At 50.8% G+C, this 27,259-nt stretch overlaps 6 protein-coding genes and 1 non-coding gene across 8 annotated transcripts; 5 read left to right on the plus strand and 2 right to left on the minus strand.

Moving 5' to 3' along the window:
• Positions 1–6,991: 6,991 nt before the first annotated feature.
• Positions 6,992–8,030, minus strand: LOC112897410 (protein PHOTOSYSTEM I ASSEMBLY 2, chloroplastic). Its single transcript, XM_025965701.1, has 3 exons — positions 7,748–8,030; positions 7,510–7,638; positions 6,992–7,401 (listed from the first exon to the last, which is right to left on the minus strand). Exons 1-3 carry the CDS (start codon positions 7,970–7,972, stop codon positions 7,330–7,332), a joined length of 426 nt encoding a protein of 141 aa, XP_025821486.1. The 5' UTR covers positions 7,973–8,030; the 3' UTR covers positions 6,992–7,329.
• Positions 8,031–8,207: 177 nt separating this feature from the next.
• On the plus strand, positions 8,208–9,710 carry LOC112897420 (glycosyltransferase family protein 64 C3). Its single transcript, XM_025965712.1, has one exon. It carries the CDS (start codon positions 8,274–8,276, stop codon positions 9,291–9,293), a length of 1,020 nt encoding a protein of 339 aa, XP_025821497.1. The 5' UTR covers positions 8,208–8,273; the 3' UTR covers positions 9,294–9,710.
• A 2,685-nt stretch (positions 9,711–12,395) lies between these two features.
• Positions 12,396–14,508, plus strand: LOC112898350 (probable transcription factor MYB58). Its single transcript, XM_025966684.1, has 3 exons — positions 12,396–12,607; positions 13,221–13,464; positions 13,984–14,508. Exons 1-3 carry the CDS (start codon positions 12,396–12,398, stop codon positions 14,506–14,508), a joined length of 981 nt encoding a protein of 326 aa, XP_025822469.1.
• Positions 14,509–14,668: 160 nt separating this feature from the next.
• On the minus strand, positions 14,669–14,787 carry LOC112898621. The gene has a single exon (XR_003229883.1). It is a non-coding gene; the product is annotated as a U5 spliceosomal RNA (small nuclear RNA).
• A 560-nt stretch (positions 14,788–15,347) lies between these two features.
• LOC112897023 lies at positions 15,348–16,437 on the plus strand. The gene has a single exon (XM_025965187.1). The coding sequence runs from the start codon at positions 15,468–15,470 to the stop codon at positions 16,182–16,184; it is 717 nt and encodes a 238-aa protein (XP_025820972.1). The 5' UTR covers positions 15,348–15,467; the 3' UTR covers positions 16,185–16,437.
• Positions 16,438–18,073: 1,636 nt separating this feature from the next.
• On the plus strand, positions 18,074–22,866 carry LOC112897022 (methyl-CpG-binding domain-containing protein 2-like). Its single transcript, XM_025965186.1, has 5 exons — positions 18,074–18,457; positions 20,406–20,936; positions 21,506–21,559; positions 21,766–21,932; positions 22,283–22,866. The coding sequence occupies exons 2-5, from the start codon at positions 20,419–20,421 to the stop codon at positions 22,420–22,422; spliced, it is 879 nt and encodes a 292-aa protein (XP_025820971.1). The 5' UTR covers positions 18,074–18,457; positions 20,406–20,418; the 3' UTR covers positions 22,423–22,866.
• Positions 22,867–23,924: 1,058 nt separating this feature from the next.
• Positions 23,925–27,175, plus strand: LOC112897021 (superoxide dismutase [Fe] 2, chloroplastic-like). 2 transcript variants are annotated; one of them, XM_025965184.1, is made up of 10 exons: positions 23,925–24,229; positions 24,291–24,377; positions 24,778–24,861; positions 24,958–25,146; positions 25,266–25,437; positions 25,563–25,636; positions 25,743–25,769; positions 25,851–25,874; positions 25,993–26,143; positions 26,717–27,175. In XM_025965184.1, the coding sequence occupies exons 1-9, from the start codon at positions 24,029–24,031 to the stop codon at positions 26,116–26,118; spliced, it is 984 nt and encodes a 327-aa protein (XP_025820969.1). In that variant the 5' UTR covers positions 23,925–24,028; the 3' UTR covers positions 26,119–26,143; positions 26,717–27,175. The 2 variants fall into 2 exon arrangements, with proteins under 2 accessions (XP_025820969.1, XP_025820970.1); XM_025965185.1 differs by lacking the exon at positions 24,291–24,377.
• The last annotated feature ends 84 nt before the right edge of the window (positions 27,176–27,259 follow it).

Genomic DNA, 27,259 nt, shown 5'->3' on the forward strand with positions numbered 1-27,259 from the left:
CATGTGAATTATTTGCCGAGTGCCGCTGATCTGGCACTCGGCAAATCGGGGCCTTTGCCGAGTGCCCAAGATCTGGCACTCGGCAAAGGTTTTGAATTAACGCCCGCGCGGCTCCCTCCACCTTATCCACACACGCACTTGCACTCTAGCTGTACCGCCGCCCCGCCCCCGACCCCGCCGGCTCCGCGGCCCCGCCCCCGCCGCCGGCCGCGCCCTCGGCCCGCGCCCCCGCCCCCGCTGCCGGCTGCGCCCCGAGCCGCGCCCCCGGTTTGTGGCAGGTAGTGCTATGTTTGCTATGGTTTGTGGTATTTTTTTATCTTCATTTTTGAAAATTAGGACGTATATAATATGTGCTAACTTATGTTTCTCTAAAAAAGATTTATGTAGTATGTCAATATCAAGTTTTTATAATAATTTAAACACGGATTCATCCATGTGGCGCAGGAGGAGGAGGAGGAGGTGAAGGAGGAGGACGAGGCGCAACAGACCGCCTCTGGTTCTGGTGCCTCTGGTTCGTCGAGCGTCTACTTGCGAGGTAAGAACTTTTATATGTTTTCATTGCTTATTTATGTTATATGTTCAAATTTAAAGTTGAAACTAATAGTTTTTCTTAATCACATGTACAGGTCCCGCCAGTCTCCCTAAGCGACCGATACCTCGTGAGAGGCGCCCGTTGATTCGACCCGAAGGGGAAAAGTAAGTAACTTTTTATATTTTCATTTCTTTTTCTTGTTATATGTTTAAATTCAAAGTTGAAACTATTAAGAGGTCTTAATCATTTGTGCAGATCCTGGACGATTGTGCAGAGTGCAGGTGCTGCTCACAAACGCTCCGTCAATGGCATCCTCGGTCTTCTGTGCAGGGAACACTTCCCTGGCCTGGTTGAGTACGGTGGACTGACGGAGCCAGCTGTAACGCCCCGAAAATTCACTTAATTAAATCCTGCGCTAGATTAGTTCGTAAAAACGACTCGATGTCAAAACCCTAACTCTAACTGATCGCTCTGCGTCACGCGCGACCGCCCATCGGGATTAGCGCCGGCGCGACTTCTTTTCCTCGCGCGAATACCGCGCGCGTGGCCGACCGGCCGCGGCTGCGGCCGCGATTGGCGCCGACGCGTCTTCTTTTCCCCCCCTCACTGTTCTCCTCGCGCTGCGCGTTTCCCAGCGCGTGGCCGACCGGCCGCGGTCACCGCCGCGACCGGCGCCGGCACTCCTTCCCTCCCTCTCCCTCTTTTCTCTTTCTCTCCCTATTTCTTTTCTTCCTTTTTCTTTTCCTTCCCCTTTCTTTTTCTTCCTTCCTTCTTTTCTCTTTTCTTCCTTCCCTCCCTTTCTTTTCCCTTCCTGTTTCCCCCTCCGAGCTCCCGAGCTGCGTCGCCCTGCCTCACCCCGGCCACGCCGCGACGCGCGCACGCACCGCGCGTGGCCGCGCGCCGCGCCGCGCCGTCCTCCGCTGCCGCGCCTCGCGACGTCGCGCCGCGCGCCGCGCCGCGCGCGCACGCGCACGCTCTGTTCCCACGCACCCACCGCTGCCGCGCCTGCCCCATCGCGCGCGCCGTCGCTCTGGCCGCACAGCGCCGCCCACGTGCCCGCACCCTCACCTCGGACCCGCGCCCCGCCGCGCTGCGCGCGCACACGCAAGCCTTGTCCCACGCGTGCCGCGCCGCCCGCTGGCACCCCGCGTCCGCCGCCGCTCGCTCCCCTGTGCGCGCCCGCGCACGGCGCCGCTGCCCCCCCTGCTGCACCGCCCTGTGCTCGCACAGCTCCCTCCCCACGTGTCCTACAACGCCTCGGCGTCCTCCCCGCCACGCCGTGACGCGACGGCCGCAAGCGGCCGAGCGCCATTGATTGCGCCCGCACCGCCCGCCGGCCGCCACTGCCTCGTTTCTCTCCGCCTCACCGGCCTCTTCCCCTATAAATACCCCCCCAACGTCGCACTCCACCATCACGACCACCACCGCCGCCCCTATCCTTCTCCCCCTGTCCCTAGCGCCGCCGCCGCCTGTGACCCTGTGCCGCCGCCCCTGCTTCCGTGGGCAGCCCCCCCTCGCTGCGACCCGAGCCAAGGTGAGGCCGGGGATGGGATCCCCGTGCCCCCCTCCCTCTCATCCCCCATTCCCCCGAGCCGCCCATGGCCCGGCCGGCCGGAATTTGGCCGCCGGCGCCCCCCCCCTCAACCCCTCCTCTGTTCTGTACGGGGAGAAGGGGGAAGATGATGGCAAAATTGCCACAAGGCCCCTGGCCTTTTTCCTTTTCTCCCAAAATGAGGACCCCCCTTTTTAACTACCTTTTTGCAAAAGAAACCCTATCCTTTCCAGCTTTTCAAACCAAACCCCTCCATTACATAAACCTAGATGTACCCGACACCTTTAGCAGGTCCTGAGTATTTCTAGAAATTCGCGATTAGGCCCTTACCCCCTCCAGATAATTACGTGTAGGCCCCTGGAGCCCTGTTTAACCACCCGAACCTCCTTTAGCTCGACATTTTATGTGCGAAACGACCTCCGATCGAACCGAAACTTTACCACGCCCTTTCTAGTATAGTTCTAGCCATGCCATTAAGAAACCACCCAGAGATATTGCCCCGACCTCCGTAACTAAATTATTTCCGATTCAAGCTCGACGATAAAAGCTTTTACTTCTTGTGCTTGATTGTGTGCCTGTTTGATTGCGTCGTAGGACACGGAGTGAACGAGGAAGGACCCGAGTGTGACCAAGCAAACGAGGATCAGTACTGCGACCCCGAACCCGAGGGACAGTGCTTCGACCAGGACTTCTCGCAAGAGTTTGATGATGGCAAGTTCCATTCCGCCCTTTGATGCATGTTTCTGTCCTAGTTTTTATAAACACAACCCAGTGGCCTGTTTTATAAAATTGCATGGTTTTGCGTGCTGAAAACATGGTAGGATAGCCACCCTTGTTTGAGATAACCCTACCTTGACCACCTGATTTTATAAAGAAAATGTGTGTGTGTGGGAAGGGATACAATGTGGTTTTGAAAGACGAGTTAGACGGGATGGATGGCATTTCTGTGTGAATTGCCGTTGGTGTGCTCGTACCTGTGTGGTTGAGCGAGGAAGGGAGATATCCATCCTGTCACCCCTAAGGACCGAGTTGATGTGACATCTCACCTAGCTTTTTGTCGTGCGAACCACTTGACCGTTGTATGGGCAACGGCTTAGCATAAATCCCACTAGTTAGCTTGATAGCCATCAGGAGAGCTGAGAGCAACGGGTGACCAAGGAGACGGGATAAGCTCTGTGTGACTTATGCCCCGGTTAAACCTCGGAGATAGGTCGAATGACCCCTTGATGGATCCCGTGATGGCTAGTCAGGTCTAGCTAAGGTGGGTAATGGCTTTGATGGGATCTGCACCGGCACTAAGGTGTTCGTGCTGTGGTACCCCACCTGTGGGTAAAGTTGCACACCTCTGCAGAGTTAAAACCTATTCGAATAGCCGTGCCCACGGTATTGGGCAAGTTATGGTGTGGTCACATAACTAGTGATTCTCTCTGGGAATGAATGGGCTGGCGTGAGTTGTTTGGAAAGTGTCCGGCAGTTGTGCCGTGTGCTACGGCGGACGGGGAGTCCGGTAGCAGTTTAAAACTTGGATCCTGTGTGGATCAAAATCGTGTGCTCCTTGGTATTAGAAAACTCGTTTTGGAAATCGTTTTTAAACGAACCCTTGCATACAGTTGAGTTTTTCACAAATGAACCATAACCTATCCTTGGATTGTCCTGTGCATATGATTACTGTTATACCCCCTCCGTGGGTGTGATTGGACTTGCTGAGTACGTTTGTACTCACCCCTCTCTTACTTTTACAGTGGAAGACCCAGACTACATCCCCGAAGACAACGAGTAGGGTTTCGTCCTGCACCCAGTCTTGCCTGTGGTTGAGGCCACCGTTGAATTCCGCATGGCGCAAGACTCTGATGATCCTTTGTTCGTAGCTAGTATAGTTGTGTGGGTTTTGGTTGTAATCCTCGCGATAGTGGCGCTTCACTGCCCATTACCGCGTAGAGTTGTATGGTGATGTACCATCTGATGTAATAAAAGTGTTATCAGCCTCCTGGGACTGATAAATCAACACTTTTAAGTCTTCCCTGATGGGGGGACGCTTCACCAGCCTATACGTTCGACCACTACACCGCCGCCCCTGATGCTGAAGATCGGGATGGCAGGGTATTCAACAACAGGGCGGAGCGGGTGAAACAAGAGCTGTGGGTAAGTGCTAAATACATTGCATTCATTTCACATTCTTAAAAAAAATTAATGGTATACATCGTGTTTGCATGCAGGATTTCTTCAGATGTGAGGATGGATTTCAGGACAAAGCTGATGTGGTGGCTACTAAAGTCTTTAAGAAACGAGTCGTGGATATGCACTATGAGACGCGTATCCAAGCCATTATTAGTTTTCACGGCTCCGTTCTTGGAGAGAAGCTCACCAAAACGGAAGCAAGAACCATATCTTTGACTGAGGAGCAGTACTTGCAGGTAAATAAACAAAATTAATATGCATTTTTTTACATTAAGAAGGCTTAATTTCATCTTCTAATATGTCAAATACTTGATGCCCTGTAGACGACTCCTTATTGGTGCCTCGGGCATCAAGAGTGCTGGCGACAGATGGTGCACAAGTGGTGCTCCGACAAGTGGGAGGAGTCGCACAACACTTGTCGGGAGCGGCGTTCGATGATGCCAGGTGTAACACACCATCAAGGCAGTCGCAGCCTCAGCGGATACGCAGAAGCATGGGTACGCGAATGAATTTATTTAATGTAACACTCAATTATGCATGATTTCTAATCGTCTTGCTTGTTTTCTTGCGGTCGTCGTCACATGGTGGCCAGCCTTGCTCCCTCTTGAAGGCATATGCTATGTCCCACAAGGGCAAGGCGATGTCTGACGTCAACTACAATCCGGAGGATGGGCCCGAGGCATACAGCAAACCGATGGTCCATACCCGCCTCAGTGCGTACACAACGATGGCAAGGGAGGTTCATGGTCTAGAGTTTGATCCGGCCACCGAGGACCTTGACGGAGAAGTCATCATGAGGGTTGGAGGAGATAAAAATCATGGGCGGTATTGGATTGCAGACGGCGCAATCGACTCGTCCTCTACTCCTACTCTATCTCAGATTAGATCAAGGAGCACGAGTGCGAGCCTAGGCATACGACCTCAGCAAGACACTTCACAGTACCGGATACAGGCATTCCAGGTCATTTCTTCTTTATTCGTCGTTCATTGATTATTGTATACCATTTCTTTGTATTATCATATCATTGGAGTGAAAATTTTGCAGGCCCAATTAGAAGAAGAGAGGAGGCTACGTGTGGAGAACGAGCACAGGATGAGGGATATGTTTGCCTACATGCAGACTCTTGGTGCTGTAGCGGGTGTAGCTCCGTCACCTTCGTTGTTTGCTTCACCTCGACCTCCTACTGAGTTTTCTACTCCTGTGAGTATGGATAAGTTTTAGCTATGTCTGACCTTTATTTATCTTGTCTCACACATGCGATCGCTTCTCCTCTTTGCAGAATCAATCGGCGGCCTCAAATGAGCCTCATGCTTCTCCAACTACGCCGGGTTGGAGGTCGCCGGGTTGGAGGTCTTGATCATGATTTTTATCACTTATCCTGTTTCCGTAGACTTCTCATATTTTTTGACATCTCATGATTATATGGACTATATTGTGAGACATGCATATTTGTGGTCTGTAATGATAATATGTTTGTGAACCGGTTTGGGATATGTATGTGAATCGATTGTGTTTGTAATATAGATGTGATGTTTGTGATATAGATGTGATGTTCGTGGTCTTTGTGATGATATATGTTTTTCTGATATATATGTGTGGATGAAATAGAAAAAATATATTAAAATGGGTAATTCTGAAGAATCTTTGCCGAGTGTTTGCACTCGGCAAAATCTGAAGAATCTTTGCCGAGTGTCAGGTCCAAGGCACTTAGCAAAGAAACAATATTTGCCGAGCGCCAGGCATCTGGCACTCGGCAAAGACTACTTCTTTGCCGAGTGCAAGGTATTTGGCACTCGGCAAAGTAACCATCTTTGCCGAGTGCCTCAGCGCCGGCGCTCGGCAAATATTATTTCTTTGCCGAGTGTCGAGAACCTGGCACTCGGCAAACCGTCCGTTATGTCCCTGCTCCGTCACGGCGCTTAAATTTTGCCGAGTGCGGGACTTTGCTCGGCAAAGACTTTGCCGAGTGCCCGACGAAATGCACTCTGCAAAGTTCCCTTTTCCGACATTTTCTCTCCCGTGTGTCCTTTGCCAAGTGCAACACTCGGCAAAACTTTTGCCGAGTGTTTTTGGACCTTTGCCGAGTGTTTTGGACACTCTGCAAAGTAGCCATTTCCCATAGTGATTTGCAGCGCATATCGTTGGAGTATCAGCCATTCTCGACCTCTAAACCGAGGCAACTGGCAGTGTAGCTCGTGTACATTGCTCTTCGGATTCTCCGACGCTAGCTTCCGGTACAATGTCATTGGATAGACCATCGGTGTTCACCATTGCCTTCGGTTTCATAGAACATCTACCACCATCTGCGATACCCAATTCGTTGTTCTATATTTGTCTCGGCTTGACCTGAATTCTGAATAAAGAAACTGTTTCGTGCCAGACAGAGGATTGAAAACCAGATGCTGGATGGTGGAAGAACATCGATAACACACACACAAAGCTCCATAGAATGTTAATCTGCAAATCTTGTTCGAGTGTTAATCTGCAAATCATGTTCGAGTGTTTTGGACGGAACAACAAATGTTAAGCGAATTTGTGGTGTCATGGTAAGTTATAAGTTAGAACATCTTAAATGTGTGTTGAACCTGGTCTGGCAGCGTGTGCTGCGTTTGGTGTCGGTGTCTTTGTCGTTGTTAAGTGTGTGTTGGCAGCTTAAATGCTGGGTTTGTAAGACTTGGGCTGTAGGCATTCATCCTTGAATGTTCAAGGCCGAAACTTTTCCTCAATCTAATAAAAATAAGTTAGAACATCTGGAGAATTTAGCACTAGGCTGCAGTACACATGTATGACCCTAACAAAGCAAGCCTGTAAAATGGACTAAGAAAGATGGACATGATTCGGCTCCCGAAGACCATATCATATTCTGCATACTGATAGTTTCAGAAGACCACGCTAGGCGAACAGCACTTGCCTGACATTCGGATTCAGAGCATGTAACTGTACAGACTACAGAGTGTGCTGTACACCCTGTTGACAGATGATCCACAACGCAGTCATCAGGAGGAAAGAAAACGTAATGCAGAAGAATTGTTCGAGGTGATCAAATATTCAGATAGTCAGGGCCCGTCATGACTCGTTGCTCTCCGGGTAGGTGACGCACTTGTACACCCTGCATCTCGGGCACAGGATGAAACCCGCCTGCGACGACGACGCAGGTGCGTTCATCAGAATTCAGAAAAGAAGAAAAAAAGATGCAGGAAGTGGTTGGAATGAACAAGACTCCAGAAAAAAATAACAGTCACGCACGGCTTTGCAGGTCGGGCAGCGGCGGTACACGCGGCTGCCCTCGGACTTGACGTTGTTCTTCTTCCCCTTGCAGAAGTCGCAGAGCAGCCACCCCGCGCCGCTGCACGCTTCGCACGCTACACCTTCTTCCTTGGAACAAGATGCACGGGGAAAACATGAGCTGGCAGGCACGAGCGCGGCGGTACGGCACCATGCCGTGCAGCGCGAACAGCAGCTAGGAATGCGCGAGATTACTGACCTCAGTGCCGTCGGCGACCACCGGCGGCGTGGCCTGCTCCGCCTCCGCAGCCGCGGCAAGCTCCCTTGGCACGGACGCGCAGCCGATCCTGCCCTTCCTCCTCGCCCGCCGCCGCGGCGGCACGGCCGGCGCCGGCGCCCGGCACGGTGGAGGCAGCGGTGAGCTGCGGCGCCAGGGTCCAGTCCACCGGTCCAGCCTCGCCGCGGTGCTCCATTGCGCCGCCATCCGAGCAGGAGCCCCGAGCTCGCGCCTCCCCCACCCACCGCTCCTTCTCGTGTGGATAAAATTTGCGAGGGAAAGGATCTCCCGGTCTGACGTCCGGGACCCACAGAAATCCACCTCGGATCGCTACGGCCGGGCCCACCGCCAGCCATGCATGGTCAACTAGTCAACCGCCAGGCCTATGCGGGGCCCGGGCCCATACAGGATCTGCTCCGCGTCACTTGGGGTCGGTCAACTCGTCTGAGCTGAAGCTTCCAGCGAGAGCCGCCAGGCGCCAGCAGATCTCGCCGCCGCGTCGCCGTCCATGCCGCCGCGCTCGCGCCACCTCCTCCGTGTCCTCTTCTTCCTCCTCGTTGCGCTTGCAGGCGCGGCCGTATCCCACGGTGGCGTGGTTGAGGATGCCGCCTGCGCCGCGGCGAACCTCACCGACGCGGCCTCGCTCCGCCCGGACCGCCTCACGGTGCTCCTGAGCGGCTACTCGGAGCGGCGCCTCCCGCTGCTCCGCGCCATCGCGGGGGCCTACGCCGCGCACCCGCTAGTCCTCGCCGTGGTCGTGCTCTGGTGCAACCCCTCCACGCCGGACCGCGTCCTCCTCCGCGGCGGCGGCGGGTTCCCGCCCCGCGTCACGGTCCGCCGCGCCGCCTCGGCGTCCCTCAACTCCCGCTTCCTCCCGTGCCCCTCCGACATCCGCACCGCCGCTGTGGCCGTGGCCGACGACGACGTGCTCCCCGACGCCGCGGCCCTCTCCTTCGCGTTCGCCACCTGGCAGCAGCAGCCGGCGGCGGCGTCGGGCCCCCTCGTCGGCTTCTTCCCGCGGTCGCACCACCTCGACCTCGCCCGCGGGAGGTGGGCGTACACGGCGGCGGAGCCGGGGCGGTACTCCATGGTGCTCACCAAGTTCATGGTCCTCGGGACCGGCGTCCTCTACAGGTACTCGTGCTCGCCGGAGCTCGCGGCCGCGCGGGCCGTGGTGGACCGCGAGCGCAACTGCGAGGACATCCTCATGAACTTCGTCGCCGCCGAGGAGTCCGGCGCGGGGCCCGTGCTCGTGGAGGCCGGCAGCATTAGGGACTGGGGCGACCCGAGGAACGACGTGAACGTCGGCGGCGCGGGCGAGGAGGGAGGCGCGATGAAGGATGTCGGGCTGAGCGCCACAGGCGGGTTGGGGCACTGGGAGAAGAGAGGGGCGTGCATCACCGAGTTCCACCGCCTGCTGGGGAGAATGCCGCTGCGCTACAGCTACGGGAAGGTGGTGGAGGCCGCCGTCGGCGAGCAGGGGCTCTGCAGCAAAGGGGGACGCCTCGTCCGGTGCGACCAGGAGTAGCCGAAGGTCTGCGATTTTCTTCGCGGTGGTGTCAAATCCCTGTGGCCGTTGAATCAGATTGCTGAAAGGTGATTGAAGCGTTGAAGTACCGTGGCTATGACAGATTGGAAATCAGCTTCATCATCAGGGCCTCAGGGGAGCAAAAAAACTGGCCCTCCTGCTGCTGCTGCTGCTGCTGCTGCTGCTGCAGGAGTCCTGCGGTAATGCAACATCAATCCATGAAGGAGGATAGCGCTTCTAATCCCTGCTGACATAACCGATAGCTTGTTAACAAGATTGCTCATTGTCGGTGCTTCTTGTTAACTCCTCTGCAGGATTGCAAACAAAGTTCTGGTAGTGCAATGCTATTTGCGATATCGCCTGTATGTACTGAATGTTTGCTGCAAACTTGGTGAACTGAAAGTTGGAAGCATGCTTTCCCATCAATTCAGTAGGTGTTCAGCAACTTCAACTGGACATCATATCGCACTCCGCCCATCAAATTTAGGCATCTGAAGAAAACGCAGAGCAGCAGCACTCTGTCCATGGCGACAGAATTAGCAGGTCTCGGTCGGTTCCATGGCCGGTGACCAATAACGTCACTACGGAGGACGCTACCACCATGGGCGATGCCCTTGCGGACGGCGGCGAAGCAGCGCGGAGTCAGGAGCGCGTAGACGCACACGACGCCGACTCGCCGAGGACGAGTCCTTTACCTGCAACTCGACGTCGGTCAGGCTCGTGTTCTCTTAACTGCGGTTGATGAGGAGATGAAGTGGCGATGGGATGCGGTTGGATAAGTGGAGGAGGGCCATGCCAAGGGCTTCCGTAAGCGACGGCGGGCCTCTCCGCCGGGCGCCGGCCGGCGGCTGGCTGGAGCGCGGAGCCGCGACGATTTTGCTGGCGGGGGTGAGTTTGCAAATTATGTGTTCGCAAAATAATCGCGATCCGAATCAGAGGGTTTTGTATAAGTTTTTGGATAGGGATTTACGTAAACCCCGTAGTTTGGATCGCGATTCATAATCGCGATCCAAAGTTAGGGGGTTTTGTGTAAATTATTGCGTCAAAGTGAGAGGGTTGGATGAAAAAAGAACTCCCGGCGGCCGCCGGACTCTCAGTTTCTTCTCATGCTCCGGCGGCCTCTCAGCTTCTTCCCCAGTGCGTCGCCTGCCTCCGGCGGCGCCACCGCCGTGACCCGGCGCTACACCAGAATGGATGACACAGGTCACCTCGAAAGATCCTACCGGCTACCGCACGCACGCGCTAGCCTCCCGGACATCGTCGTCGGCGGTGTCACCACCTCGACCTCGCCCGCGGCCGCGGGAGGTGGTCGTACACGGCGGCGCAGCCGTTTCGGCACTCCATGGTGCTCACCAAGTCCATGGGGCACTGGGCGAAGAGAGGGGAGTGCATCACGGAGTTCCACCGCCGGCTGGGGAGAATGCCGCTGCGGTACAGCCACGGGAAGGCGGTGGAGGCGGCCGTCGGCGAGCCGAGGCTCTGCAGCAAAGTCGCGGCTCCACGCTTCGTCCGTGTGCGACCAGGAGTAGCTGAAGTTCAGATTGAATCAGATTGTTGAGAGGTGATTGATGCGTTGAAGAACCGTGGCTATCACAGATTGGCAATCAGCTTCTTCATCAGGGTCAGGGGAGCAAACGAACTGGCTAGGAGAAATGCTCATGTGTGGTTGGAGAAAGCAATGATGCCAGCAGGGCTTCAATACCGCAGTTCTGCTTGTCTGAATTGTGAATTGGCACACATCAAAGATGCGGATGGTGGTAAAGCAGAAAGCAATGTCTTCATGATCCAGTTTTTGTTTTCCCAGATCCCTGTAGCTTTTCATTTCAAGCACACATGAAAAACTGTAAGGAGCTTTTTTTTTCTGAAGGGAAGTCGGTTCTGCGGAGTTTTAGGGCCTGTTTGGATCCAATGGAAAGAGAAATAGAAAGTGCAAAACTTTTGCTCTTTTGCACTTTTTTTTGCACTTTTGGATCCAAACACCCCAAAGTGCAAAAGGGCAAATGCTACCGTAATTTTGCTAATTATGGATTAATTAGGCTTAATAGATTCGTCTTGTCATTTAGTTCTCATCTATGTAATTAGTTTTTTAATTAAACTATATTTAATACTTCTAATTAGCGTCCAAACATCTGATGTGACAGGAGCAAAATTTTTGCCATTTACCCTTTTGCCATTTGCCCTTGGATCCAGGCCCTTATACTGTAGCGCCAGGAAAGATGTTTATTTTGTATTGCAGATTTTCGACTGATTTCCGCCTCCATGGTGTCTTCGCCCTCGCCGGGTCATGTCAATCACAGGCGCACGACGCCGCAGCCGTGCGCTGCCCAAGCACAACCCGGTTCTCCCACAACTGTCAGCCAATGAATCGTGAATGAATGTGGCAAGTGAGGACCTCGATCGTCAGGCAGGAGCACACTGAAATTTGGCACGCTGAGACTAGAACCGGACAGCAATGCCAGTCATCAGCAGTTTTTTTTTTTTGGACCAGCATCAACAGATTTTAATCCTGAATAGAATAGCAGCGATTCAATTTGGCAAACCTGAGCACTTGAGGCCTCGGTAAGGCAGATGAGCTGGAGAAGAGTGAAGACGTCGGCCCATCGAGAAAAAACAAGCGGGCCTGGTGAAGCCCATATACCAAAAACGACTCCAACAAAATTCAGTTGGAAGAAATTCATCAAAAATCTTCCTGAATCTCTTCGAAATGAATTTCGTTTGAAAACCCTCTGTCGGGTGAGTGAGTAGTGTCTGGGTCGTGAGGGGGGTCGGACCAGCGGTTACAGTGTCCCGTTGGGCGCGCTAGGACAGAGAGGAGAGGAACGGAACGGTCATTCTCAAGTCCGAAATGGCCCTCTGATCACGATCCGACGGCCGGCAACAGCACCAGTCTCCGGGTCCACGCGGGAAATCTTCCCCCCACTACTCCCTAAATCGTCGGGCGAGGGGGCGTTCGTGGCCACCGGCCTTGTCCCGAGCCTTGCCTTCGTGTTCATTCGAACACGGCAAGGAGCGGGAGAGAAGTGTGCACGGCGAGGAAGGAGAGCGAGAGCCCCCACCACTGGGCACTGGTATGGTCGTTGCTGCCGGCGGTGGCGAGCGAGGATGAAGCCGCGCGGTGGCCGTGGTGGCGGCGGCGAGCAGCCGGCGGTGAGGAAGGGGCCGTGGACGGCGGAGGAGGACGAGGTGCTGCTGCGGCACGTCCGGGAGCACGGCCCCCGGGAGTGGAGCTCCATTCGATCCAAAGGCCTCCTGCCGCGCACCGGCAAGTCCTGCCGCCTCCGCTGGGTCAACAAGCTCCGGCCGGACCTCAAGACGTACGTGGTGCTCATCCTGCTCATTCTCCGCTCCATCCGTCCTCTTCCCTGAGAACCTTGTTGGTGGTTGCTCTTCTTCGCTCTGGCATCTCTGTGTGAGCTCTTCCATTACGTGGTTTTGTTTTCGCTGAAGTGGTTTATCATATCGATTGCTTTCTGGTGCACCAACTCTTGTGTTCTCCCAATCATAAATTTCTCTACACGAATCCACCACAGAACAGTGTGAGGAATTTTTACTTTTTTCTGAAGCAATGTGATGCTGCACAGTTGAGGTTTCATTTGTGGTCTCAACAGAAGCAATAGTGATCTTTGTCAGAGACAAACTTTTCGCAGTTAGTATGATAGTGCGTGCTAATCTCGTGATCTTTTTTTTGAAATAAATAATCTCGTGATCTGGAACTCTAGTTTTGTTCCATAGGTTCGATGGCATGCATTACTTGATGCGTTGTCAGTAAACACCTCTTCATTTCTGATGGCACACACGACGCTGAATGGCCAAGAACTACTTGTGATCCATGCATTGGCCGTGCCAGCCTCTGCACTTTACTCCACAGGGAATTGCGGAGGCCCACATGATCTAACACTGAAGAATGCTGTTCAATTTCTTTTGCAGGGGTTGCAAGTTCTCCGCGGAGGAGGAGCGCGTGGTGATCGACCTGCAGGCGCAGTTGGGGAACAAATGGGCCAGGATCGCGACGTACCTGCCCGGCCGGACGGACAACGACGTCAAGAACTTCTGGAGCACGCGGCAGAAGCGGCTGGCCAGGCTCCTGCGGGCGGCCGTGCCCCGCCGGAGGCCCGGCAAGCAGAGCGGCAGCGTTTCTTCTTCGCACGCCTATGAGCTGCCCACTCAGAAGGTGACTCACCGTTGCCTGAATCTCATCAGTCTGTTTTTTTCCTGAGTGAGTAGTAGTTTCAGTTTACTAATGATTTTGCACCACTGCATTTCTGAAGCAACAACGCCCTCTGAACTTGCCAAGAAATTAGTGATCTGAACAATGATCTGCTGCAGTTTCGATTTGTATCATATCGTGAAAAGAATTAGCTGAAATTTACCCTGCTTTCAAACATGATGTATTGTTGTCACTCTTCAGTCTCAACCATGCTGCACTTAATTGAAACACTGAACATTCCGGTCTCTCTATCTAGTTGTCAATTTGCAGTACTACGTTTCTGAAGCAACAACTCGCTTCTTCTGAACTTGCCAAGAAGTTAGTGGTCTGGACAAAATTTGCTGCAGTTCCAATTTAGTATCATATCTTGAGAGAAAAAAAAAACTGAATTTTTCGTTTGAAACATGCTGTCATTCTTCAGTCAACTACTCCGTATTCCGTATCTGAAACTGAAACTCTCTAACATTCCGTTCTCTCTGCCAGGACCCGTGCTTGGACATGATCCCCTTCCAGGGGACGACGACGCCGGCGCACCACACCGGCGAGAGCAGCAGCCACGAGCCACGCGCGGCGAATCAGCACCGAGCCGCCAACGCGCCGTCCCTCGGAGCGCACAGCCTGCCGCCACCTCCCGTCCCGCTACTCACGCACGGCGGCGCCGGAGCCGGGCACGGCTCGTCCAGCGCCGCTCCGACGTCGACGGCCCTCCTACCCTTCGACGGAGACTACTACGCCAGGGACGCGGTCGCCGGCGTCGACCCCCTGGTGTTCGTCGACCCCGCCGCCTGCCCGGAGCCGCTGGCCGTGGTGCCGCCAGGCACGTTCTTCGGCCTGGACGACGACTACGTGCACGCCGGCCGCGTGCTGCACCCGGACGAGTCCGGAGTGCGGTTCGACGACCTCCCGCCGGAGACGTTCGACTTCTTCGAGCTCCCGCACCTGCCGCCGTCGCCTTCACCAACTGTAGGGTCACTCAGTGGAGCTGACAAAGGACAAAAACCATGTTGATGATAAGTAGGAACAGCCCTATAAATATCAATCTATGTTCATCATGTAATCTAATTAGGAATTCCGAGCCAGTTTCCGAATTCTTGAACAAAATCTTACTTTTGTTGAAATTAAACAAAATCTACCTTATTACGAAATGATTTATTTTTGAATTGTTGGGAGCCTCCTCAAAGAGAAGGCACCCTCCAAAAATTAGCGTATGCTGCTTATTGTGGCGTGCACACGGTATTCTTTAGTAAAAGGCGAAAGAATAGTTCGCTTTGTGCTCACCACGCAGCTGCGTGCCTTCAACAGTCGGACCTCGCCCTCCTTATGTAGCCAGCCTCTCCCCCGCGTCCTCCTCCAGCTAGCGGTGTGGTATTATTCTCCCCGCACCAGCAGCGCCGCGACCGCTCCCCACACGTCTATGCGGCCACGAGACCTACCGGCTCGGGCTCGGCCCACACTTGCTTGTCTGAAGGCCACGTTCTCATTCGCCCAGCACCAAGCGTTGGGCCGAACCGCACATGCATAGACAGCGTGGGCCGCTTGTCAACTTCCGTGGCCCACTAGCTGCGGCGCGTTGGGGAAGACTCGCGAGCCAGCGTGTGGCGTGCCGTGTCCGTGTGCGACATTGCGACCGAATTATGTGGAATGACGGTATAGCCATTTGTGACGTGCGCAGCGCTAGGGGTATTTTAGTACTTTGTCCGGATGGTGGACATCTGTCCTTGTCCCGTCTCCGCGAGTGGAAATGTGGGGGCTTCGAGACTCTTCCAGAGCTGGAACCGAAGCTTCTGCACGCTTCCTTTTGCTCCCCACTTGCCCGCTCGACTCCCCGAGCAGAGCTCATATATCTCCAGTCCCCTCCCGCCACCGCGCACCCCTCCACGACAAGGTGAGCTCGAGCACGCAAGAAACCACGAGAGAGAGGAAAGAAAGCGACGGCGACGAGCCGGGGCAGTTTGACTGAGGCGACGATGGTGGTGCTCATGGAGGAGTTAAACGGGCTGTCGCTGAAGCGGAAGGGCGCAGATGAGCCGGAGCTGTTCGAAGCCGGCGCCGACGACCGCTCGGGGTTTCCGCTCTCCTGCCGCGCGACCAAGATGCGCCGCCTCGCGTGCCCCGCCGGCGGCCCTCAACACCAGGGTGCGCCGGCGGAGGGCGTGGCGGCGGCGGGGCAGGATGACGTGCCCGTGTACTGCGACGACGATCCGGCGCCGGCCAGCGGCGGGGGCGAGGAGGAGGGCGCGCTGGTGTTGTACGGTGGCGGCGGCCGGTCTGACGCCGCGAGCGCTCGGGGCACGCCTCGCCTCGCCGTGCGCGGCGGGGCGGACTGGGTACGCGCCATGCTCCGCGAGGCCGACAGCAGGACGGTGCGGGAGCTGCTCGCCGGCGCGGCCCAGGAACAGGGCTGCGACGACCTCGCTCTGGCCGTGGTGCCGTGGGTGCCACCGTCGCCGGCGGGAGAAGAGGCGGAGCCGTCAACGGCCGCGGAGGAGGCGGACGACGACGGCGACGAGGGCGCGGCGGCGATGGAGGTCGAGGAAGGCGAGGCGCCGGGCCTTCGCTGGACCGGCCAGGCGTGCGGCAACGGCGCCGCCGAGGGGCTCGTGTACCGGTGGCCGCAGCACTGCATGGCCCCGCCGCAGATGCCGGCGGTGGCCCAGCCGAGCCCGGTGATGTGGTCGTGGTGAACGCCATGTGTGGTAGCAATAGACATTAGAAGTGTAGTAGAGGACAATCCACGAGTGCATCGATTCCAGTTGGAATCGACGCCATTGGCGTCTTGGCGATGGCATGGGGTTACCTTTCGCCATGCCGGGTTCTTGCAGAGATAGATCAGGATCAGCCTAGTTGCTGCGACTGCGACATTACCTTACCGTATTCGCATGGTCTGTATATTTTCCGTCCATGTGTAAGAAAGACAGAGCGAAGAGTTTTCCATTCGCATCGTGTTCCTTCGCCGATTCCTTGCTCTGCTGCCCATCCTTATTTGTGCGTGATGAATGATGATGCTTGATTTCTGCTCACAAATCCTTGCCCTCTGCTCGGTCGGGGGCTTGATTCAGCGGCGGATTCGGGGACAGGGCCCAGAAAGAAAAGGACAGGCACGGACTGGGCGCGCTCACCTGCAGGGCCAACTCGTTCGGCGGGTACCCACCGCGGTAGGCGCGGCCGCCAGGAATTGCGTGAGCCTCACACGATGGCGCCGGGCCACGGGACGGCGTCGCTCTCAGCATTTCGTCGAGCAGGCGGCGGCCGTTGGCGGTGTACGCGCGCGCGAGAGAACTGTCAGGCGACGAAACCTGGCCTGAGGTGAGGAGCGCCGCGTGGAGGGAGGCGGCGAGCGGGGGTTGGCGGTGGCCGCGCTGCAATGGAGGAGCACGGCACAGGAGCAGCCATGGACACGAGGCTAGGCGAAAGGGACGGGGAGGGGCAAGGGAGAGGAAGAGAGGAGGGGACGGTGCGACCGGGCTTTCTGCTTGCACCACTGGCTGGGTGTCTGTCCAGTCCATCGCCGGCGTCGGAAGGTAAAGAGGAGCCACGGCCATGGGAAAGTGTACAAGACATCTGAAACCAGGGTTAATTTGAAAACGGTCGCCTAGCCTTCCCACAAATCTTTGTATGCAACCAGTGGCGGAGCTCGCCTCAGATTTTAGGTGGGGTAGAATTACGTTCCAGATCGAATCGAGAGTGCGGAGTATCTCCTGTCCAAATCGAGCTCTTCCATAATCGCCCAGAAACCAGCTGGCGCTGCACGGAATTAGCCGCTGCCGGCGCAAGGCGCGCTGCTTCACGTCTGCAGCCGCGCCAAGCAGCCGTCCTTACGTCGTCGTCGCCACGACTCCCCTCCACGAAACCGCCACGGCTCCCTTCCAAGCAGCCGCTGAGGCATCAGCCGGCTGCTCCGATCTCCAGCTCCGGCCACCTAAACGCCATGGAGGGAGGATGGGGTGCAGGATCTCTGCTCCGCCAGTAGCTGGGGCAGCTGCCCCACCGTACGGTACGGGGAGCTCCGCCTATGCAACAACCTCGCATCAATATAATTTATTATATTCAGGCTGGTCTCTGGCCCGCCGTAGTTGTTTCGAAAGAAAAGAGGATTGAAGCACCGCTCTCCATGCTATGGCCGAAAAGCGGCATTCAGATTTCGGATTGGTTCTAGGTAGCGTGCGTATCACCGATGAAGTTTCTTTATTTCATTTATCATTTATGGGATCTGTGAGTGGTACTTGTACGCTGCAAGATATGATGCTAATTTCTAACAATTCTACATGAATCTGAAAAGATTTGAAGCACTGCTACTACTAAGTTATGAAGGGCCTTACGTAATCTTGATCGGGAAATTTATGTAAATATTTGGATCGTGGAAAATAATTGGAATATGAAATAAAATAGGCTACGTAAATATTTAGATCGTGGAGAATAGTTGTGACCCGGAATGTTTTAATTCAGACTCATGTACTACTCTCCCTAAAGATTTTCTTTCTTTGGAGGTGTCCAGAACCTTCCGAGTTGTAGGTCTGAAACCATAACTCTATTCTCTCTATAAAATTTGACTAGAAAATTTTCAATTTCTCAGTTTCTCAGTCACCACCACTCGGCTCGTAAACCAAAGAGATGGTCACCAGGCAGGCCGGTCGGTACCCCCCTCTTTACGGCACGGCGCGCGCGTAGGCGCGGGCACCGAGGTCACTCACCGAGGCGGACGCGGCGGTGCCCGCGAGCAAGCCGGAGTACGCCGAGGCGCGCCCGCGCGCGCTCGGCCCCCGCCGGGCACCACGGCTCGACGCGACCCCCGCCGGGCCGAGCTCTTCCGGCGGCTCGACGCCGCCTGCGACGCACGCCGCGGCGAACCGCCGTCATCCTTGCATTTCGGTCCGTCTCCTTCGCCGCCGCCAGAGGCTCCCGTGGAGGACGACCAGCCCATCTGGCCGCCCCGCAGCCGCTACTGGGAGCGCTACAAGTATACGCTCCGCTCCCTCCTCCTCGTCTCTGCTGTTGATCATTGTGGTTTTGTTTGCGGTACTCACACACACCGCATTTCGCTTCGTTATTTTTGGGTTGTAGATTTCTGCTGGTGGATTTTCGTGTTAGCATCGTATTCTATCGAATGTTAGATGGAGTTTGTGCTGATGGATGCGTTATTATGCGCCTGTGTTGTTTCTAGTTTCTACCTTCCAGACGAAGGAATCAGAGAGTTGCTTCTCCTGCTAACAAGAAGGCCAAATAATTGTGCTTGGCGTGTTCACACGCCTAAATCCTGATGGATTTTGGTTTAGGATATTAGGGATAGAGAACATAGGATTCATGTTTTGAAAGCCTGAAAGAAGTGAAAATATAAAATAGAAGTGTGTGTGAAGGGTGGGGGGATCATGATTTGTGCTGTTGGTTTGATTAGCACTCTACTATTTGAATACCAGGGGCATGTGTTATTGGTATTGAAATGCTGGTTTTATTTCCCGACCAAGGTAAACTCACGTGTGTCACCTGTTACAGAAAAGGGTGCACAAAAGGTCTGTGGTAGAAACATTTATAGTTCGCCCTTCCATTTTGCACATAGCTAATGGACAGGTGTAAATGCGTTTTGTGTCTGAAAATTCTGAAACACATTCAGACAAGTTCAAGTCTGAAGAAAGTGGCTCACAGGCTTGCAAGAAACTTAATGCTGTGTTTTGTGTTTAGCTTCCTAACATTTCTCTTTAACTTACTGTTATTGGGATGCTGACATAACTTTGGCAACTTAATGCTGTGTTTCTATTGCTAATGATGGATTACTGATATGTGCTGCATTAGCTCTACTTAGTGTAATTGTTAAATGTTAGGGAATTAGGCTGGACCTTATGTTAACTGGATCAGATTGGTAATTTCCTAAGCTTACTAATGAGGAACCACCTTCATAAATATTTAATTGCTAGTGGTATCTTGGAGTCGGAGGAATCTTTCTAATTATGTTGTGCTAGTTAGTTCAGTTGTTAAATGCTCGGAATTTATGTCATACCATAGTGAACCTGATGTACAAATTTCCATTTTGATTCGAGAGATACCTTGTTTGGAGAAAAGGAACTTGGTAAACCTGACTGGTTAGGCCCTGCCGTTACTAAGGAGGCATCAGCTTCTAATGAATCCTGGTATCTAGCCTACAGATCTTAGGATGTTACGCTGACTCTAGTTAGTTGTAAATGTTGGATATTTATACAGTACATTAACTAACCTTATACTGCAAAAATGAGAAGGATGTGAAAATACTAGTTAATCATGTGTTTATGCAGATGCTTCCTTTATCACATCATAGAGAGTTTATTAACAGTGGCCTCCTGTAAAATGCTCTCTAGAACTCTGTTGCCAACTTGGAATGGTTGTTCTTTTGTTGACTGTTTGATTGTAAAATATAGTTTTCATATTGGTGAACATGGATTCCAGTATCCTAGAATCTATATACATTAAGTCTAAGATTTTCAAAGAATAGGGTTTTTTAGGTGCTTTGTATGTCAGTTATGTTGCTTTGTTTCCCTTTTGTATTTTTCATCTGCACTACTGGGTTCTACTACAGGATATATTTGGTCACATTTCCACTTGCATCAAATATATGTTCCTTAGGGATCTTTTAGACTTGCAGGCTTGTCAAACCCAGTTTGAAAGTATACCTTCTGTAAATTCTGTTTTCTCTGGAGTCTTTCTCCAAATTACAAAGCCAAATGCTTTATATTGCTGTAATTTCAATGTCAGGCTATAGCATCATACTGACATTTCCACCGACTTAAGAGGCTCAGACATTATACTGTGGTTACAATATGTTAGATCTTGGCTAAAGCTATAGTTGAACTGTGTATTATATTATTCATATCTACTCATTGTCTTTTCAGTTTAGATTTTAGCTTCTAACATTAATTTTTTACTGTCACTTTCAATAGGACCTTAAGAAATATGGAGTCAAACCTGGAAAATTTCGTCATCAGTCCTACTGAGAACTCTGTGTCTCCACCATCTAGGAAGAGACAAAAGACATTTGATAAAGATGGTGGCCAGTGTGATGATGCATCACATCAAATAGTCATTTATAAGAATGACAAAAGTGATAGGGGACAAGATGAACAGAGTGGAAGCCATTTCTCACTTGAACCATTGAAGCCATCAAAGACATCAAAGCGTGCATCAGTGAAGATTGGAGCCTTTGCTGCTCAATGTGCTAAATGCCAGAAATGGAGACTTATTTCAACAAAAGAGAAGTATGAAGAAATTCGAGAGCGAATTCGAGAAGATCCTTTTGTCTGTGAAAAAGCCCGTGAGTGGAAGCCTGATGTGACATGCAATGATCCATCAGATGTATCTCAGGACGGCAGCAAGCTTTGGGCAATTGATAAACCTGACATCGCACAGGCCCCTCAAGGATGGGAAAGGTTAATTAAGATAAGAGGAGAAGGAAGCACCAGATTTGCTGATGTGTGAGTAATTTTTTCTCTGCAAACCTAGTTAAATGCTTTCTAGTTTGACATCTTATTTCTGAACAAATGGTGTCTTAGTTATTACTTACTTCCCAGGATCTTGTGAACTCTCATATGCATACTTGTGCTGTCTGTTGTATTTCCCCTGGCTGACATATAATCTATGATCTAAGTTCCTAGTCCATGGCAACAAGCAAATAAATAAAAAACTAAGTTTTAATTGCTTAAAGGAATGGGAATAATTTGTATTGTAGTTTAATATTACACAAAACAGTTATCCTTCAATCAATATATTTATGCCTGCTGCCGATGTTGTTTACTGCAGTCAAATCCTCACCCAGATTCATGTTATTATCATGTTTATGATGTTCTAGCATTGTCATTTTTGTACACCATTTTTCTTCCCCCATCACTTATGTTGAAGATTTATGTTGGGTATGGAAATACTGGAAAGAGGTAACTTATGTACCCTGCTGCATAATTTGTTTTGTTATGATCTGTAACCCATATATGTGACATTTTGGATACATATTGTAGAGTGCTTATTGATGTTTTGTTCATGACTTCAGGTACTATAGGTCCCCTACTGGAGTTCAACTGAGATCAACGAATGAAGTTGAGAAGTATGTCAAGTCGTTTTTTGGTCAACTCTCATTGTAACCTGTTCCCTTAAGCATATTAGTGCTCATATCCAGTTTTAGATGCATGTAGATTGTGGACTACATGCAATTAATGTCTATCTACCAATCTACAATTGTTCCGAAAATTGTTGATCAATGATAGCATTTTATATTAGTTATCTAATTCTTTGAATTCCATGCTTGGATAGGTACCTCGCAGAGCATCCAGAATACATTGCACAAGGTGTGGAGTTATCTCATTTTTCATTCAAGTCACCTGCACCACTAAAAAAGGACTATGTTAGAAAGCGTTCCCAGACAAGCCAAAGTGGTGTCACACATACAGGATCAAGTAATCTTCTCCAACTGGAAGAAGGTAATGTGCTAATGTACATTACATAAATTGGACACCCTACATTTAATGTTTTCTAGTTTGCCTTTTTGGTTGGGCATGGGTGTACCTTTGAAACTATCTGTTGAATTCATGACCTCAAAGTTTGCCAAATGTAGAAGTAAACGAGCGCTTTGACGGATGGCTTGTTACTGTGCTGTTGGCTGATGTGTCATAGCCAATTGGTTTTTCATTTACAGTTGTGCCTGGGACATTTGTGTCCTCGCTCTCTCCAACCATATGGCTTTCTGACATGGACTAGTATTTCGACATCCAACTGATTGCATGCTCGATGTTCTCATCCATCTGATCCCCTGTTCTGTTTCTTGGCTCAGTGCAACCCATCTCCTGGGCAGCTCCACCGGAGAACAACAAGCAGATGGTGATCTACAATGAAGATCAGCCTGAAGTGGTACCATCTGAACTGCGGGAGCCAACGAGGCCTGGGAGCCCGCCTCCCGCGCCGGCCGTCTAGCCCAACAACCCTGCATCCGGGATGCCCAGTGTCTGACTTTTGGACGGTGTTCGAGTTCAGTGATGCAAAACTACAGATGGTGCTTTTACTAGTAGGACTGAAAAATTAAAAACTTAGGTCCCCGTAGGCCGTAGCATAGCTAAGGTAGCGCCGTGTTCATGCTGCTGTTACTGGTTGGTTGTTTTGGACGGGCACCAGGATCGGACAGGCGTGGTGTTGCCTTCGACCGACCGGCCGCTGCCTGAACGCTGGCCTGGCGATCGGTGCTGGTCTCGGTCTGATGATGATGAGACTGGAGAGATTTTGGGACGGCAAGAACGCGTCGTCTAGCTTATAGTCGGAAGGCTTGAGACTTGGGTTGGATTAATTGCTGGCAGTCTGGCACCCCATGTCTCTGGACTCTGGAGTTGACGATGTTGTGTAGTGCTGTTTGCTTGATGAGCATCTCTTGTCATTTTGCGTGCGCGAGAGGGCCTCGCTCACCATGCGCGCCGGCGGACGAGAAACAAGCACGCATGCTCTGTTGGTGCCGCCGCGTCCGTGCATCCTCTGCACCCACGGCTTGGCACCCACCTACCCAACGATGTGGGTTCAGTTCGTTTGTACGAGTGGGGGAGCCACCCACCGATGCGGGTCCATGTTCGTTTCGTAGCTGCAAGATGCCTCGATCACTCAAACCGGTGCTTTTCAAAGGTTTGGTTGGTCTGCCCGACCAACCAATGCTCCACTTTATACCATATATAATTTCACGTCTTTAGAAGTTGTGTCATACATTAAGTTTACATGCTTCTTAGACCAGTCTCGGTAGGAGTGTTATCGGTTATCAAGAATAAAAATTTGGTAACTATACCGGAAGAGCGTTACGAGGATGACACTCCTCTCTCATTCTATGAAACTCTCCATGCTCTCTTTTCATAAATGACTATCGTATCAGCAAATTTGTTGATGTGGCATAACATTTAATTCTTATCAGTCATGACACTCCCATATGACACTTCCATTAAGATTGGTTTTACGAGCGTAACTGTTTGAGTTCGTTTTTTATATACTATGTGCGAATTCTAGGTATAGATTCTCAAGACACACTATCAATATGATGACACAATTAAGTTTCAACTTAATTCAATTGTAATGACATGTAAATCTGCAAATACTGAGATGGGGAAAATTGATTAATCTTTTATTTCCATCGAAAATGCTATTTAGTCCTCTATCAATATAACACCATAATTAAATTTGAACTTGATTAAATTGTAATAACATACAATACAAGTCTGCGAATACTGAGATGAAGAAAAGCCAAAATTAATTTTTCTTCTCTTTCTTTTGAAATACTATTAAGTTCTTAATTAGAATTTAACATATTTATTAAGATTTAAAATACGTGCGGCACGTACTAGTTCTCAAAATAAATGATAACATATTAACGTAGATCCCGGTTTTGATTAGCCAGATATAAAATCTTCGTAGTTATTGTACTCCCTAGTACATGTGCCACCGGATAAACCCCTTCTCGTTTTTTTTGGCGAAAAACCCACAAGATAAACCCCTTCGGCACCCCCACTCGTCTCCGCGCCGTCTCCTCGTCCGCAGCCCGTTCGGCGACATGCCGCCGCCGGCGCCGCTCTTCCTCTCGCTCCCCTCGCCTCCCCCACCGCTCCTGCCTGTCCACCACCCAAAGGCCCCGCAAGCCCTAACCCTAAATCGGCCCCTCACCTCATCCAGGAAACCCGCCCTCCCCACGCGCCCCGTCGCCTCCCTCGCGCCAGCTGTGGCCACACGCCAGTATGACTGGACGCGCAAGCAGGTATGCTCCAATTGGTTCAGGGTTCGTTTCGAGTTATCTTCTTTACTTGCCAAATTACCAGAATTTTGGCTTGTTTTCTGCTGCTGGCGATAAATTTTATGGGAATTTAGAAGCTCAGTTTTGGAGCTGGCTGGATACTTGCTGGTTTGTAAGTTGACCCGTGGAAGCATGCATTGGTTTATTGAAGAATCATATAGTTACTCTGTGACCTTTTACGGTTCCTGTTGCTTATGTGCTGTAAGTTCTAAAACTCAAAAAATGTACTGTACGATTTTGTAAATGCCTGTGTCAGTGTGTCAGGATTAAATTGAGCTGGACTACTTCTTATTTGATACGGTTTAGTACGAAAGATAATTTCAATTTATTGTGTCTTTTGGGCAGCATTCCTTTGCTTTGGAAAAATCAGATATTGCATTGTACTGCTCTTGACTCACTGTTGCCTATAATGGGCACAGAACGCGACACATTGATTGCTGGTTTAGTTAAGACTCATTGCAGCTGGACATGCTAGATATTGAGGTTATGTTTGTGCATGACGTTTATTGCAGAGAATACGGAGGCAGGGTGGTCTATCTCGTAGATATTCAAAAATTTTGTCCTATTACGGGCTCACAACTCCGCCATATAAACTGGTATGTACTGTGAGCTTTCTAAACATATTTGGGTGCTGTCGTTACGAGAGTGCCAAAATTTTAACATTTAGGTTGCTTTTGTGGTTTGATGTTCAGGATGCCCTGGAACCTTATATGAGCAGGAGAACAGTTGAACTTCATTGGGGTAAACACCATCAGGATTATGTGGAGGGCTTAAATAAGCAGCTTGCTAGCAGCCCGCTGTATGGATACACTCTGGAGGAGCTGATAAAAGAAGCATACAACAATGGCAATCCACTACCAGAATATAATAATGCAGCACAGGCAATTTTGTTGATGATTGTTTTCTTCTTTTTTTTGGGGGGTGCAAAAAAACTGCATGTTGTGCTTTCACCAATAGATGATAGTTTTTAGAGCTTCAACCTTCTGTCTTCTGATTGCAGGTCTGGAACCATCACTTCTTCTGGGAATCAATGCAACCAGAAGGTGGTGGCTTACCTGAGGGAGGTGTTTTGCAGCAGATTGAAAAGGATTTTGGCTCGTTTACTAATTTCAGGGAAGAGTTTATTTCCTCAGCCTTACAACTATTGGGGTCTGGTTGGGTTTGGCTTGTCTGTAAGTTTTCTTCCATTATCTTTTCATGTACAGGCAGTATTGATCGAATTTGCTGATTTTCTGGTGTGCTATTTCTAAAGCTAATTTCTAAGTTTAGGTTATATTCTGCTGAATGTTTATTGCAGTGAAGAGAAATGAGAGAAAGCTTTCAGTGGTTCATACAAGAAATGCCATCTCCCCACTTGCTTTTGGTGATATTGTATGTTTACTAGACTGCTTTTTTCCCTTGATGTATACGTTGAAATATTTAGAGTAACATTTTTAGTATATACTTCGCAATGACATCCCATATTCTCTTCTTGCAGCCAATTGCCAGCCTAGACTTATGGGAGGTAAGGACATTGACTCCAAGTTTTTAAATCCTACTTTGTGCGGCACACATTGACAGTTCTCCTTCTTTTTTTTTTGTTCAGCATGCTTACTACTTAGACTACAAGGTACGCTCCACCTCTCTTTTTTTTTGTGTACTTAAAAGTTAGTTCTAATTTTGATGTTCGGCAAGTTAGTTCTAATTTATCAGAAAACATCTGTGGTGCTTCCTTTTCAACTTTGCAGGATGATAGGCGAACATATATTACAAACTTTATGGACCATCTCATCTCTTGGGACACTGTCACTCTGCGCATGATGCGTGCTGAGTCTTTTGTGAATCTTGGTGAGCCAAATATCCCAGTGGCATGAGATACAGATACACCCTGGTAATCAGGTAAGGATTCAGGACTTTGAAGCAGCCTGGTAAATGTGCAGCTTAATCATGTGACTAGACACATGAAATGAGGGCGTCATTAGTTTCTGCAGTAACGGAAACACTCAATCCAGAACATCCATAGATTATGTAATTCTCTTTTTCATGGAACAGCAAGGCTTCATTCAAACATTTGTCTTTTTTTCTTTACTTAGGGTTGGGTGGTGAGTTGTCACGGGGCTTAACCTGCAACTGAACTGAGAACTTGGCAGTCTGAGGCTGTCTTTCTCACATGAGAAACACCAGATTGATATTTATTGACAAGGAACACTTCTATAAAGCACCCGGCTTCATCATATATTAGAATAGAACAATAAAACATCCTACCTAAGCTAGTTAATGTGATGTTCTTGCGTCCACTGTATGTCACCATAAATTATTCAGGCTACAGCCTACTGAGGATTGCAGATGGTCCAATTATTTTCCCTTTTTTCACCTCATATAAAAGCAACTACTGTATTTAATATCTCCTATCAAGTTGCTTGGTGTTCAGCTGTTTAAAAGTTTGATCCCTTGTTTTCATCCACTGAACAGGTATCCTGCGAGGATGTCTGGTCAAATACTGCAGGAGGAAGCAGAGAGTTGGAAAAGCTGCATAAGCTTCTGGATTTTCACCATTGCCCTTGGGCCTTGGCTATTCCTGCAAGGAAGTCAGCATCCAATTTCAGGACATGCAACAAGGCAGTTTTAGACACTTGGGAGCATGTAGATTATGGTGCTGGGCTATGTCCAACTTGGGCTTTGAAGCCATGGCACTTTCTCTAGGCGGCTATTCTTCAGAACGAGTGCCCAGACTGCTGTTATAATAGATTCAGCTCTAAGTTTGCAGGAGTTTGTTGTGCCAGCGTTTTGTTGTAGCGGAATGGAACCATGTTCTTGTTTTACTGTAGGAATGTGTGCTGGTGCGTGCGTGCGTTTAGTAGAAAGAAGATAACTTTGAGGATAGGAATATTTAAATAAACAGCGGAAACCTACAGAATCTTTAAATAAAAATTCAGTTGAAAATTCCTAACAAATGGGAGCCCAGTAAGAAAAGTATTAGAACCATTGGATCTTGAGCAGACATTCTCGATGAAT

Source organism: Panicum hallii, chromosome 6 (genome assembly GCF_002211085.1).
Source record: "Panicum hallii strain FIL2 chromosome 6, PHallii_v3.1, whole genome shotgun sequence".
Lineage (NCBI taxonomy): Eukaryota > Viridiplantae > Streptophyta > Magnoliopsida > Poales > Poaceae > Panicum > Panicum hallii.